Source organism: Saccostrea cucullata, unplaced genomic scaffold, assembly GCF_032062105.1.
Source record: "Saccostrea cucullata isolate Sc308-1 unplaced genomic scaffold, CSIRO_AGI_Scuc_v1 ctg104, whole genome shotgun sequence".
NCBI classification, from domain to species: domain Eukaryota; kingdom Metazoa; phylum Mollusca; class Bivalvia; order Ostreida; family Ostreidae; genus Saccostrea; species Saccostrea cuccullata.
Genome location: NW_026931089.1, coordinates 125,251 through 141,378, shown reverse-complemented (window position 1 = coordinate 141,378; position 16,128 = coordinate 125,251). Strand labels below are relative to the sequence as shown.

General features: G+C 34.9%; 1 protein-coding gene across 5 annotated transcripts; it reads right to left on the bottom strand.

Annotated features, from left to right (window-relative positions):
• Positions 1 to 3,808: 3,808 nt before the first annotated feature.
• Positions 3,809 to 15,591, bottom strand: LOC134231361 (uncharacterized). 5 transcript variants are annotated; one of them, XM_062713317.1, is made up of 6 exons: positions 15,399 to 15,591; positions 6,979 to 7,485; positions 6,819 to 6,869; positions 6,590 to 6,658; positions 6,082 to 6,153; positions 3,809 to 4,480 (listed from the first exon to the last, which is right to left on the bottom strand). In XM_062713317.1, exons 1-6 carry the CDS (start codon positions 15,453 to 15,455, stop codon positions 4,463 to 4,465), a joined length of 774 nt encoding a protein of 257 aa, XP_062569301.1. In that variant the 5' UTR covers positions 15,456 to 15,591; the 3' UTR covers positions 3,809 to 4,462. The 5 variants fall into 5 exon arrangements, with proteins under 5 accessions (XP_062569301.1, XP_062569302.1, XP_062569300.1 ...); XM_062713318.1 differs by lacking the exon at positions 15,399 to 15,591 and adding an exon at positions 7,866 to 8,000 and having other exon boundaries at positions 3,809 to 4,477; XM_062713316.1 differs by lacking the exon at positions 15,399 to 15,591 and adding an exon at positions 7,866 to 7,999.
• Between the last annotated feature and the right edge of the window lie 537 nt (positions 15,592 to 16,128).

The window sequence follows — 16,128 nt, the reverse complement described above, 5'->3', positions numbered from 1 at the left end:
ATAATGAGGTACTTGTGGTCGAGCAGCGGGACCTTTCAAAAATGCTCCATTCAACAATTTTCAGTGTTCACCATTAGGTTTAGTACCCAAAAAACAAGAAGGGGAATTTAGAGTAATACATCATTTATCTTATCCCGAGGGACAATCTATAAATGATGGGATTCCGCAGGATATTTGCTCGGTTCAATATCAAACCATCAATGACGCGACTACTTTATTAAAACAACTTGGAAGGGGGGTCTTGTTTGCAAAGACAGATATTGAAAATGCCTTTAAAATCATTCCAGTCCATCCATCAGATCGCGAATTGTTGGGTTTTAGAGTAGGAGGTGGGTTTTATTTCGACAAGACCTTACCAATGGGCCTAAGTTACTCCTGTAACTTATTTGAAAGATTTAGTTCTTCATTGCATTGGGTAATGGAATACCACTACCAATCTAACTGTGTTCATGTTTTGGACGACTTTCTTTTTATGGGACCAGCTCATTCAAACAATTGTTTGAAATCCTTAGAGAACTTCCTTCAATTATGTAATGACATAGGTATCCCAATTAAGAACGAGAAAACAGTGTATCCCACAACGACAATAACATTTTTAGGTCTAGAAGTCGATTCACTAACTATGGAAGTTAGGTTGCCAAGGGATAAGCTCGATAAGCTAAGAGCTGCAATAGATTCGTTTAAGCACAGAAAAAAAGTAAATCTAAAAGAATTACAATCTTTGATTGGATTACTAAACTTTGCTTGCGCGGCTGTCCGACCAGGTCGCACTTTCCTACGACGGCTAATCGACCTCACAAAAGGCTTAAAACTACCCCATTTCAAACGGCGTTTGAACACAGAGGCTAGGGCTGATCTTGAAGCTTGGTCTGTTTTCATCAATAGTTTTAATGGTAGGTCATTGATATTAGATGATAGGTGGGAAACCTCTGAAACACTATGTATGTATACGGATGCAAGTGACCTAGGATTTGGGGGTACATTTAAAACAAAGTGGTTCTTCGGAGAATGGCCACAAGAGTGGTGCCAGTTTCACATTACAGTCAGAGAATTGCTTCCTATTGTGATAACTTTAGAACTATGGGCATCTGATTTACGGAACTCCTGTATTAATTTCTATTCAGATAACATTGCAGTGGTATACATCATTAACAAACAAACTTCAACAGACCCAATAATTATGAAGTTAATGCGTCGTTTCATAGTAAATACATTAAAATACAATATTCTTTTCAAAGCAACACATATTCCAGGTGTACTTAATGTAGCTGCTGATCGCCTTTCTCGCTTGCAGGTCCAGGAATTTCAGGACCTATGTACAAATATGGACCCAGTGCCATCAGCAGTTCACCCAACAATGCTAACACTCTAAAAGATATAGCAACAGCCATTCTGAAGAATTCCCTCGCTCCCACATCAAGGGCAGCTTATGAAAAAACATTTGCTTTTTACGCTGACTTTATGTCAACCTACTTTCCTAATATCTCTTTACTGCCTCCTACTACTGAGCATTTGGCGCATTTTATAGCTTTTTGTTTTCAAAGTAACATCGCAGCATCAACCTTGAAAACTTACATTTCGGCTCTTAGTTATAATTTCAAAATTCAAGGTTTTGAAGATCCATCACAACAATTTGTAATTCGCAAAATGCTACAGGGATATCAAAAGTTAAAAACTGTAGGAAGTGACACAAGATTGCCCATAACAACGTCAATTCTGAAACAGCTTGTAACTTCTTTAGACAAGTTAGGCATTTCAGCCTATCAATCCAGTATGCTAAGGGCAATGTATTTGCTGGCTTTCCATGCTTTTTTAAGGGTTGGTGAAATAACAGTTTCGTCTTCTACGAACGTTAAAAACGTATTAAATCTGGCCAATGTAAAACTCGTTTCGGATAAACTAAATTCCAGTGAATCCCTTGAGATTACAATGGATAACTTCAAACATAGTGCAGGCAAACATTTACCCACTTTGATTCTACAAAGAAACGAATCGGAAGAGCAATTTTGTCCTGTTCAGGCTATTCAGCTATTTCTTAAAGTTAGAGGCCAGTCACCAGGCCCTTTGTTTGCATATCCAAATGGTGATGGGTTACTAAGACAACATTTTACGAATTATTTGCAAATGTCTCTTAAATGGGCAGGGCTAAATACGAGTCATTATAAAGGCCACAGTTTTCGAATAGGAGCTGCGACATGCGCTGCAGCAATGGGAATTTCAGAGGAAAAAATCAAACGAATGGGAAGATGGCATTCCGACGCTTTTAAAAAGTACATAAGAATCCCTGTGCTTCATATTTAGACGAATTTGATCATGGGGTCATGGGTCTCTGATCAAATAGTATAAATTAGTATTTCACCTCTTTATTTCTTCGCGAACGCATAGGTGAGGGTCAGCAGGTTTTTGAACAGTCGTTTTCCGTTCGGTTAATCTGTATATATGTTGCCGTAGGTAATGACTTTCAGACTTTTGAAATTTAACACTGGGTCATGGGGACATGGGCCTCTGATTCCACAATTGCTAGTGAACTATGGATGAGAGTTTGTTGTCATTTGAAATTTGACACTGGGTCATGGGGACACGGGCCTCTGATTCCACAATTGCTAGTGATCTATGGCTGAGAATTTGTTGTCACTTGAAATTAGACACTGGGTCATGGGGACATGGGCCTCTGACTTCATAACGGGTAATGTAGCTTTGCATGAAAGCATTTTGTTACTTATTGCTGCATGAATTATATGAACAGTTTCGTCACGAGGACAAGGGCCTCTGACAATTCTTAAAAGGGAAATGCTGACCATTACTTGTAAATCATTTAAGCCCTTTTGTATAACACAAATGTAATTTGTATTCTTTATGTGAATGTTACCATATATCATATTCATTGAAGACAATAGTTTTGGGTGGGGTTTATTGTATTCATTGTTTCATCATGAACACAATAATGTGGCGATTTTTTATGCCCCACCTATGATAATTGGCTTAATAAAATGTATTTGTTAATTTTATGCACATGTTTTTTATGATTGTGTATTGTTTGTCAATTTGTTTAATTAGTATTTTTGCATGATTTGTCTCGTCATTTATTAGATCAAAATAAATGACAATTTTCAATTCAAACTCTCTTCATTTTGTTTTTACAATATCAAACGAAGCAAAACTATTGTCAGTGTATTTGCATAAAATCTTAATTTACAACATTAAATTGATTTATGTAAAACATCTGACATGGCAAGAAGAACAACTCTGATTTTTCTCTTCGCCAGTTTACATTCTCGTAATCTGATAATCTCTTATCAGCAACTGACCAGATTCAGCTAATTTTGCGCACGCCTTCATTCTTCCAGCGTGCATTGCCTTGTCAACATACATTCGCCAGTCATCTTGATTTGTTTTTCCCACCGTCCCACCCAAATGCTTTTTATTTTTATCTTCTTGCCATGTTTGATGAGAGAAATAAATTGAACGATTTAAATCATTTTGTTCTTGTGTATAATAAAACTGTATGGGCGATTTTTTATGCCCCACCTATGATAATTGGCTTAATAAAATGTATTTGTTAATTTTATGCACATGTTTTTTTATGATTGTGTAATGTTTGTCAATTTGTTTAATTAGTATTTTTGCACGATTTGTCTCGTCATTTATTAGATCAAAATAAATGACAATTTTCAATTCATTGCATAAATTGTATGAATACATCGCAAAGCGTACATGTATCTGTATTTGGAAAAGTCCTGTGCCTTTCTACTCAGTATATCACAAAATGGTTTAATTCGAAAAGAACAAACAATACAAAAACAGTAACGTCAATATTAAGTTTATTATATTAATCAAATATTTACAAGTAATTAAAACATGCAGATGCAAGAGGTATCTAGGCCTTAATATCAAATTTCATCCACATTTATCTCAACGAGACGCATGAAGTTACTATGTAAAAGTAAAAGAACGTGAGTCTCTATATCATAGATAGACATATGCCTGAAGTTCGTTAAAAAAGCATGTTTAGAGAATGGAGATATATTCTGACATCCATTTTATTTTCAGACTTCACTGCTAATTATTCAAAAAATTACTCGTGTCTGGAAAATCGGCCGCAGAAAGAGTATTTTGACCAGTATTTAAGATTGTAATGTAACTCTCCATCTTATACTGTTGTATATTTTCCTCTGTTTGGCATTGCATTGTTTTGCAGCGTCTCTTTGTCATCAACTGGCTATTATGACCACATACTTTTTGTTAATAAGAGCTTGTCAGACATGCAAAATGAATAAAAATGACATGAATAGGCTGTCGAACCTCGTGCTTAAAACATGACAAATTGGTAAAACATGCATGATTTAAATTAAAAACAGAGACCCATAAATGGGTCTCAGATATCATATCAGTGACTCAGCCGAGTCAAAATTGTCTATCACAGTCTTTGAACACACTCGGGATTACTCGAAAAACCTCCTCTCTAGAAACTGAACATGTTGTAGTTCACTCTAAAAAAAGTTTTACTTGTTGTTTTTAAAATAAGATATTAGATTATGAAAAACTAGTAATTATTAGTAATCCATTTAGTCAGAATAGCAAGTAAATGACTATCATGGTTAGTAATTGTAAACATAATTAGTAATAAGGATGAATTCATTTACTTATAAAATGATTTACTAAGTATCAATAGAATTACTCAAATTATAGGAATTGTATTACTTTAAGTTAGTAAATGAACTACTCATTTTTGTTAATTATTATTACTTAATCGAGAGATTATATGCTTTCTATTTACTAAATTTTATGAATTATTACTAAGTAAATGTAATTCTGAAAAATCTAGAATATTATTACTCAAAAGAATACTAAGTAAATGAAATACTTATCATATTTACTAAAATCGACATTATTTACTAGAAGCACTGCAAGGTACCGACCCTCTGACATGTGAGTACTACTCACAGATTTCTTTATCAGAGTTCCCTTATTGGGCCCTCTGAATAGTTTAATAGAAGAAATCTACTTATTGTGGAAACAATTATACTTTCTATTTCTTTTGCCAATTTATTTGTAATTGTTTTATTATATATAACAATGAAACATTTGATTCCAACTAAGAAAGCCTTAAAAATTGAATAAGTTGTGTATTTTTAAAGACCATTTTAAAAATGGTTAAACATTTCAAGTACTTAATATCGCATTTTAATTAGTGTTACTTTTTTTCACATGCCGGAATATTTAAAAGAAAGATAACTCCTCCTCACAGACAATTAGTGATTAGACTACCATATTTAAGTAATTTACTGATCTGAATTCTCCTTGATTTAGTGAATACATTCTTGTTTTAAGTAAATCAATTAAATAAAATTCAAACAAGATGTGTTTGTGAAACACTTACGCCCTGTATGCAACATAGCAAAGGTTAAACTTTTCTTATATGCAAATTTAAATTATTGGGATTTCTTGATATCTCCAAGGTCAAAAGGTCAAGGTAATTGGTATCTAATGAAAGGTCTTGCCACAAAAAATACATATGTGAAATATGGAAACACTTGCCTCAACCCTTCAGAAGTTATGGTCAAGGTTACCAATTTTGAAATGTAGGTCAAACTCCAAGGTCAAGGACAAAGTGGCAGATTTGGTGATACTCAAAGAAAGGTCTTGTCACAAGGAATACCCGTGTGAAATATGAAAGTCATAGCTCCGCTAGGTTAAAGTTTCTGCGGATAAACAGACAAACAGAGAGACAGCTAGACAGACAGACGGACACGACAAAAACTATATACCCCCGAAAATTCGTTTACGGGGGCATTAAAATAATAATTATATAGTAAATAGTGGTAAAATGTAAGTAAAGACCTAGTAATGTTATTACTTATATACACAAATTTAAGTAAATATAAATTACTAAGTAAAACGTTTAAGTATGTAAGTAAAACAATTCTTTAAAATACAAAAATCAAGTAAAACATTTGAATCTAGTAATTGACATATATTTCAGTATTTGATTTTAAATTTTAAGTAAATGCTTAGTAATTATCTATTACTTATCTTTGTTATTTCAAGTAAAAAATGACTACTAAGTAAAACTTTTTTAAGAGTGTTTGGCTCATGGTATTCAAGCTCCCACTTGCACTCATGGCTGAATGTCACTCCCTCTGACCATTCCAATTAAAAAGGGAAAAAATCATAATAATTTGTTATTTTAAACATATCATGAGATGAGGATCGGTTAATATAGTGTTAAAATGCTTGTCATCACAATCAGAGAAATTCGCCATGTCTGTTTCCATTATTGTAATCGTGTGTCATGTCGTAAATTTTGAATTTACCAGGTGACAGTAAATACAAAATTTACATTTACATGCGTTGTCATGTTGTAAATTTTGTATTTACTGCCATGCACCCGGTACATTCAATATTTACAACATGACACGTGTTTACCAATTTCATAATTATACCTCCCCCCCCTAATATTTGAAGTGTTTGAAACTTTTACTATCGAATTTCTATAAATTCATGTAGAGACTCCAAAGGTAATTTCTTGATTAAAATTTCCGAAAAATTATTCCTTGATACATTGATAATGAAGATCACTGATGTATACCGTGTGAGAAGGGAATTCCAGCTGATGATCATGAGCCTCTCCGTGAGCAACATCCATGGTCGCATAATACTGAAAGGAAAAAAATGATCGTAATTAATCATTAGTTAATAATTATTTTAAAACGACAGCTTAAGAAATATTTCTGACATGCTTTCAAAATATTTCTACTCTGTGAGGTAAACATTTTACTGGACTGATGACAAAGTAGTTGGTCTGCACAAAGTCTTACCCAGTTCTCAATCCTTTCCTTCATTTTATCAGGAAAAGACTTGGACTGTTGCTAATAAAGATGAGAAGATAGAGGATAGAAAACAGAAATGTATACAAATAATACAGAGAGAGAGAACGAGAGAGAGAGAGGAGATTTTGGGAGAGAGAGAGGGACTTACCAAATAGTTGATGTTGTCTCCGTGCTGATGAAAATGGTCAGTATCCTGCTTCACCGTGCAGAACATTTGTCTGTCTGAATTGGGCGGCTCCGGAACCATGGATATGTACACCTGGTTTTGCAGGCCCACGAGATACAAGGAAGAGCCATCCATTACAACATCGTAAGGCGGATCTTTTGGAGACAGTTCCGATAGAGCATAAACACTACTCAAGTCATCGAATTCTCCCAAAAAGTCAATGTGTGAGAGAGTGTCTGCACAAAGTGTGTCAGCAGCAGATGGTTCCGAAACTGGAACTTCACTTATAACAGTTTCTGTGTCACATACTTTCTGAAGGCACGCAAAGTCCCCAGTAACAGTTTTGTCCGCAGCCTCACTATAGCAGTTACTAGTATTTGTAGACATACACTGTTCACTTTCAAAACTGACTTGGGACGAGGCGATGGACGGGTGAGGACGATGTTTCCTCCCGGCCTTCTTTCCTCGGCTAATTTTCCTTCTTTTTGCCTACAACATACATGTATTTCATGTAATCTATTTATTGGAGGAATTAAATAATTTCTCAAAGGTCTTAAAGTTTTTTTCTGTGAATCAAAATAATTTAAACATCGCATATTGCTATACCTATGAACAGGGTCTACCTACTCTTTACTGGGAGGGGGTTTGCTCAATAAAAATAAACTTAGTATATTCGCCTCAATTTCATACATTAGGGAGGGGAAAAGAGTTGTACATGTATTATATGGTCAATGACGGCATTTTAGTTTTGCAAGAAATTTTTGCAGGATCGACCGGCCGCTGTATGTGTCGCAAAATAAATTTATTTGATTAACTTTATATTTCGACAACAATTAAAACAAAAGAGTATCCATGTATGTAACTGATACCATAGCATCCAGTTCTGTACAAGAATCCTCCATTGAAAGCCGTCGTTTCATTGTCATTTTTCAGTTTTATCGCAGAGAAAATTTTGCACGTCCGTTCACAACTGAATGGCGCCGTAACTATGACCTGTTGCCACAACGCAACAGCCTCATCCTTGGTCTCCCATAGCAACGTAAATTTTCATAAGTTTATTTTTTATTTTCGTAATCATTTCCTCAAAATTGTCTTTTCTTTAAAAAATAACTTGAAGGATTTTTTTTTTCAACGGAAAAAATGATTTAAGCAAATATTCGCGAAATGTTAGATTCGAAGCACATGAAACTATTATAGTAATAATATTTTAGAACAGTTGGTATATGGAATTCGTGGCCGTTTTATACTCGACAAATCTTGCCTTCCCCTGCTCAAATTAATTTACTTGCTTACCTGTCTGTATGAATATAACAAATTCCAAACACATTCATATCAAATGACGTTAATTTTACCTACGATTTTTACGTCACAATTAATGATCAATGCGCGCCAAAATGTGAAAGCTTTTCAATGGATTTTTTGGCGTGGTGTTTCTTGCGAGAGATTGTCATATTCAAATGAGTGGAACCCAGAGAAGTTAACGGTGCACAATCTAATTAAAATCAGACTTCTTAGATCCGCGCCGTATACACTCTGCGTAGTGTGTATCCGGCGCGGATCTAAGAAGTCTGATTTTAATTAGATTGTAACGGTGCATATCCTCCCTCGTCCTCTAATTCAGAGGTACTCTAGATCTAGGATCAGCTGAACTAGTCATATTTTTAACAACGAATTTCATATTCTCAGACCCCCCTACCAGTATTTAATTATTGCATTTTTTTTTAAAGTTCTTACACGTAAAATTGAATGGATTTATTTATTTTTTTTTAAAGATTTTTTTTGTTGCGTTTTTCTTCTTTTTTTTTCAACCCAAATGATACGGAAACACTTAAAAAGCTGGTAAGACGTGTAATTGTTCAGTGAACAATTAGTCTACTAGTTATATTTCCGTTACGGACTTTTGATCCGAAAGACTTATCGAAAAACTTTTTAGTTTATGATACTCGACATCAATAGTTATTTCGAAAAACAACCCAGCGTATTTGACCTATGACCCCTTTCGGAGTTCTCTCCCCTTGTGAGAAAAACCATTGTTATCTCTTCTCCGAAACCGTAAATCGTAGAGTTAAAAAACCTTCAACAATGTCTACGACTTATTTAGTAGACTCTTGAATCTATTACTGTAATCATTCTCATGAACCAAGCATTATATTGAAACATTTTGCCAGTTGGGAGCAATTTCAGTTTAAAGAGGATGGGCCAGGGACACAACCAAACATTTTCATTGACGAAAAGGGGGGAGGGGTGAAAATATAAAGTAACTATGTTTATTTGACATGTAAAACGTTGGAATATTCGATCTTTTCTATTATATTGTATAATATATATTTGTTTTGTGTAATTTTTCATTTGTATTGTACAATTTTTATTTATATTTTATAATTTAACATTTTTATCCTATAATTTTTCATTTTAACTGTATATTTTTATTTGTATTCTATATTTTCCATTTGTATTGTAAAAAAGAAAAAAAAATGATATGTACATTTTTTGGTTTGCATTCTATATTTTCCATTTGCTTAATATAATTTCTTATTTGTTTTGCATAACTTCTTATTTGTATTCGATAATTTTTCATTTATATTGTATCCGAGGGATTATTTATTTTTTTATTCGTTACGAAGGGTTTCGTGTGAACTGAGCTCGGGTGGCGTGGGACGATGGGCTAAATCTTGAGCAATGAAGTCCTTCGTAACGAAACAAAAATAAACAATCTGCGGATACGATACGAATGAAAAATTATCGAATACAAATAAGAAATTTTACGATACAATTTTTTTTTTACAATAACTTATACGAAATTTTACAATACAAATGAGAAATTTTACAATGCAAACGTAGGACCAATATAGAATGCTTGTTTTTGCAGAGAATAACTATTGTAATAAAACTTAAATTGTTGTCTTGACCATGAATTTGGACTTCTTTATTTGGAATGATTTCTTTGCTGCTAACTGTATGACATTAAATGTTTCAAGATTTAGCTTGACCCATATTTATATTCCACAGGTTAAAGTAACTATAGTCAATAATTTTTACTATTCTCAGGGAATAGACATGCTCACGGGGAACTGTTATACTGCAGACTTCTTCAATTATATACAATGTACTTGAACTGTACATATTATCTTATAGTACACAAAGGCGAGTTTTAGGAATTTTCATATTCTGGTGATGGAAGAATTCATGTTACTGCATTGCAATTCAAAGATCATAATGAGTATAGTGTACTTATTCCAATCCATATGTATGAAAAGTGAAACACAACAATTAAAATTATCTTTCTTAATGAAATTTTAACATAAATATTGGCTGGTATTCCAATAAAATATTTTATCCAGGTATTGAAGCTTATAGGTGTTCGCCATGCAATATCCTACATTTGTTTTCTTAGCAAAATACAAGAGTTTATTTCCTTAGCTAGCGTCCTAGGATTCTTGTACTTTTCGCAGAATAACGTTTCCCTTGGTCAGCAACGGTGATATAAACAGTTCAACTTCAGTATCTCGAACATTAATATCCCGAATACCATGGATATGTCAGTGATTTGGTAGTCCCAGTATTCATTAAGTGTTCTTGTCAAATTTTTACTGCTAAGATTTGAATAATATAATCTTTTCAAATTATTATAGTATATGCGTATTGCAGATATATTAGAGAATTTTTTAATTTGAAATACAGAACTAATAGACATGCTTGTATGCATGGAGCGATGTAATAAAAGAGCGACCAGAAAGAGGGTGCGTTGGACACAATCGCAACTCCCTCCCTTTTTATTGAATATATCTTAAGGAGAAGTACGTCTTAGATTTTCGTTTATTATTCTTTTTATTCCTAGATACACGAATATGAAAGCCCATCCAGCTCATTTTTATAGGTTATAAAAATATTTTTTGCGTTATAACGCGAAACTTTTGCAAATAAGCACTAATCTTTCGCGAATTAACGGGAAACTTTCGTTAATATTTCGCAAATAAACGCGAATCTTTTGGAAGAACTGTGTAATTTTTGCATTATAAAGCGAAACTTTCCCAGTAAAACTAAGATACAGTGTGTTCGCAGAAGTCGTGTTTTATAATGATCTAATTCATTCATTACAATGTAAAACGAGAGAAAATTAAGATAATGTTGATATTGGACTATCATTAGCTGAAATTTAAATTTGTTCGCCATTATCAGTCTGAGGTTCCTATTTTTTTCTCCGTCACATTTCGTCTTTAACATGCCGGGCATATATTTTTCTACTAGCACATGTATATAATTTTGTGCTATAACTCGAAAGGTAGGCGTTTGTTCCGGACAGTTTACCGGTATATCGCGGTATACCGCAAAAGTAACGCGTTTATTTGCAAAAGTTTCGCGTTAAAATGCGAAAAATATTTTTTAACCCACGAAAATGCTCTCAATCGGTTTTTGTACACTAGAACCAAGTATGGTATTCACTGTTCCAGTCAATGTCCACCCATCAATTTTCAAAAAATTGATTTTGAAGATCTTGGGCATTTTCTTAAATCTAGACATTTGCTCACCAGAGAAGCAAGCACATTTTTCTTAAATTCATCAACATTGTTGTCTAGCCAAGGGTTCTCTGTTTGCATCATAGGAAGAAGTGCCGACTGAAAATCCAGCAGGCCTTGCCTATTATTATGGCACGGAAGTTAATACACTGTATTAGCTTTTAATGGAAATCGGAAGTTTGTTGATTTATTTGTTTTATGTTGTTTAACTTCCCTCTCTAGACTTTTTCACTCATATGGAGACGCCACCACTTACAGGTGAAGAGCTGCTAAATTTGTCCTACGGCCATTGAGCAGTGAGGGGTCATTTTCTTGCCACCTACTGCGACAAGGGATCTAGTTTATACGGTCTGATCCGAAAGAACAATCTCCGACGTATGGAACAACTCCTTACTTCGCAATTGTAGAGCAGACGCTCTAACCACTGCGCCACACAGGCGACGAGGTTTGTTTGTAGATTAACTACATATCATTTTTGTCTAGTCCCTAGCTCATACCCGATTTGTCTAAAGCGTATTTCTTTTAAACAAATCTTTACAAACCCTATGGATAAATTGTAAAGCGTGTATTTTGGAAAGTTAATACACTGTATTAGTGCTTTATTTGTTTTATGTTGTTTAACTTCCCTCTCTAGACTTTTTCACTCATATGGAGACGCCACCACTTACAAGTGAAGAGCTGCTAAATTTGTCCTAAGCCATTGAGCAGTGAGCGGTCATTTTCTTGCCGCCTACTGCGACAAGGGATCTAGTTTATACGGTCTGATCCGAAAGAACAATCTCCGACGTATGGAACAACTCCTTACTTCGCAATTGTAGAGCAGACCCTCTAACCACTGCGCCACGCAGGCGACGAGGTTTTGTTTGTAGATTAACTACATATCATTTCTGTCTAGTCCCTAGCTCATACCCGATTTGTCTAAAGCGTATTTCTTTTAAACAAATCTTTACAAACCCTATGGATAAATTGTAAAGCGTGTATTTTGGAAAGGTTCCTGTGTTGTTCTACTAAGAATATCACTAGGTGGTTTAATTCGAATACATAGACATCGTAACCGGGGGGGGGGGGGGGGGGTTAGCCCCCCTTTTTTGTTGCAAAAATAGACATTATATAGGCATTGAAAATTGGGAATTACCTTTTTTGGTTGGTTTTGCCCCCTAACTTTCGATTAGCCCCCCCCCCCCCCCACACACACACATACACTTTCAATTTGCTTCCGACGCCCGTGCGAATAGATCTGAATATATCTAGAATTATACAATAGGCAATTAAAAGAAAACTACAAAAATTAATTTTAATATATTAATCAAATATTTACAAGAAATATGAGCATGCATATACTTGTAAGCAAGAGGTAAACTGGCCTAAATATAAAATATCATGTCTTTGTTTTGCCAATGAAGAAAAAAAATCTATCTCAATGAGGCGAAGCTACTAACCGGTATGTTAAAATGAAAGAACGTGACTTTATATCATGGATACACATACTGTCTGAACTTCGTTTTTAAAAAGGAAGGCATATTTATAGAATGGAGACAGATAGCTGAATAAAGTATCATGACGCACAGGCACAGAGAGAGTATTTTGTCCTTTATATCATGATGCACTTCTCGATCTTATAATACAAAAACTGTTGTATACAAGTATCTCTCGATCTTAAACAAAAACTGTTGTATACTAGTATTTTCCTCTGAATGCGTCATAAACATACTGTTTTGTTTTGCAGCGTGTCTTTAGGAAAATTTTCCCCAGCTGGTAATACAATACAAAGTACCGGTATTATGTCCATAATAAGAGCTTGTCAGACATGCAAGATGAATAAAAATGACATGATTAGGCTGTCGTCCTCATGCCTTAAACACTACAAAATTGGTAAAACATGCATGATTTGAATCAAAAATTAAAAACAGTGACCCATAAATAGGTCTCACAGATCATATCACTGACTCATCTGAGTCAAAATTGTCTATCAGAGTCTTTGAACACTCTAGGAATCTCCTCTCTAGAAACTGAACTTGGTGAAGTTTTGCTCATGGTATTCTAGCTCCCTCTTGCACTCATGTCTGAATGCCACTCGCTCTGACCAGTCCAGCTGAAAAAGAAAAAAAAATCTTTGTTATTTTAAACATCATGACATATGAGGATCGGTTAATAAAGTGCTCAACTGCTTATCAACAATCAGAGAAATTCGCCATGTCTGTTTCCATTACTGAGTATTAAAACCGTGTGTCATGTTGTAAACTATTGTAACTGTGTGTCATGTTGTAAATTATTGTAACCGTGTGTCATGTTGTAAATTTTAATTTACCGGGTGGCAGTAAATACAAAATTTAATACATGCGTTGTATTGTTGTAAGTTTTGTATTTACTGCCATGCACCAGGTAAATTCAATATTCACAACATTACACGTGTTTACCAATTTCATAATTATCCCCCGAATATTTGAAGTGTTTGAAACTTTTTCTATCAAATTTCTATAAATTCATGTAAAGACTCCAAAGTTACTTCTTGATTAAAATTTCCGAAAAATTATTCCTTGATAAATTGATAATGAAGATCACTTATGTATACCATGTGAGAGGGGAATTCCTGCTGATGATCATGAGCTTCTCCGTGATCAACATCCATGGTCGCATAATACTGAAAGGAAAATGGTTGTAATCAATAATTAAATAATTATTATTTAAAACGACAGCTTAAGAAATATTTCTGGGATGTTTTCAAAATATTTCTAATCTGTGAGGTAAACATTTTACTGGACTTATGACAAAGTAGTTGGTCTGCACAAGTCTTACCCAGTTCTCAATCCTTTCCTTCATTTTATCAGGAAAAGACTTGGACTGTTGCTAATAAAGATGAGAAGATAGAGGATAGAAAACAGAAATGTATACAAATAATACAGAGAGAGAGAGAGAGAGAGAGAGAGAGAGAGAGAAAGAACTGGAGAGAGAGGAGATTTTGGGAAAGAGAAGGGGAGAGAGGGACTTACCAAACAGTTGGTGTTGTCTCCGTGCTGAAGAAAATGGTCAGTATCCTGCTTCACCGAGCAGAACATTTGTCCGTCTGAATTGGAAGGTTCTGGAACCATGGATATGTACACCGGGTTTTGCAGGCCCACGAGATACAAGGAAGAGCCATCCATTACAACATCGTAAGGCGGATCTTTTGGAGACAGTTCTGATAGAGCATAAACACTGCTCAAGTCATCGAATTCTCCCAGAAAGTCAATGTGTGAGAGATTGTTTGCACAAAGTGCGTCAGCAGCAGATGGCTCCGAAACAGGAACATCACTAACAGTTTCTGCATTACATACTTTCTGGAGGCATGCAAAGTTCTCAGTAACTGTTTTGTCTGCAGCCTCACTATGGCAGTGAAATTTGTCACTAGTATTTGTAGACATAAACTGTACACTGACTGACTCGGGAAGAGGCTATGGACGGATGAGGACGTACGATGTTTCCTCCCAGCCTCCTTTGCTCGGCTGATTTTCCTTCTTTTTGCCTGCAACATACATGTGTATCCTATAATTTATTTGCTGGAGGAATGAAATAATTTCTCAAAGGTCTTAAAGCTTTTCTTCTGTGAATCAAAATAATTTATACATCGCATATTGCTATACCAATAAACAGGGTTTACCTACTCTTTACTGGGAGGGGGTTTGCTCAATATAAATAAACTTATTATATTCGCCTCAATTTCATACATTAGGAAGGGGAAAAGAGTTATACATGTATTAGATGATCAATGACGACATTTTAGTTTTGCATGAAATTTTTTGCAGGATCGACCGGCCACTGTATGTGTCGCAAAATAAATTTATTTGATTAACTTTATATTTCGACAACAATTAAAACAAAAAGAGTATTCATGTAGGTAACTGATACCATAGCATCCAGTTCTGTACAAGAATCCTCCATTGAAAGTCGTCGTTTCATTGTCATTTTTCAGTTTTATCGCAGAGAAAATTTTGCACGTCCGTTCACAACTGAATGGCGCCGTAACTATGACCTGTTGCCACAACGCAACAGCCTCATCCTGGGTCTCCCATAGCAACGTAAATTTTCATAAGTTTCTTTTTTTTATTTTCGTAATTATTTCCTGAAAATTGCCATTTCTTAAAAAAAATAATTTGAAGGATTTTTTTTTCTAACGAAAAAAATGTTTTAAGCAAATATTCGCGAGATGTTAGATTCGAAGCGCATGGAACTATTATAGTAATAATATTTTAGAACAGCTGGTATATGGAATTCTTGGCATTTTATACTCGATAAAAATTCAAATCTTGCCTTCCCCTCCTCAAATTAATTTACTTGCTTACCTGTCTGAAGGAATATAATAAATTCCTAACACATTCATATCAAATGACGTTAATTTTACATATGAGTTTTACGTCACAATTGATGATCAATGCGCGCCAAAATGTGTATGCTTTTCAGTGGATGTTTTGGGCGTGGTGTTCCTTGCGAGAGGTTGACATGCTCAAATGAGAGGAATCCAGACGGTGACATCCTCCCTCGCCCTCATCAGCATTGGCGTCGGAAGCAAAATGAAAGTGGGGGGGGGGGGGGGGGGGGAGGGCCCTAGCCCCCCCCCCCCCCGGTTTTTATGATCAAA

Bases quoted from the DNA above. Each gene is read 5' to 3' on its own strand.
- LOC134231361 (XM_062713317.1), bottom strand. From the start codon at position 15,455: ATGACAATGAAACGACGACTTTCAATGGAGGATTCTTGTACAGAACTG. The intron at 7,486-15,398 runs GTATCAGTTACC...TGTATGTTGTAG, and splicing joins GTACAGAACTGGATGCTATG to GCAAAAAGAAGGAAAATTAG. The intron at 6,154-6,589 runs GTATACATCAGT...TTCCCTTTTTAA, and splicing joins TGGAATTCCCTTCTCACACG to TTGGAATGGTCAGAGGGAGT.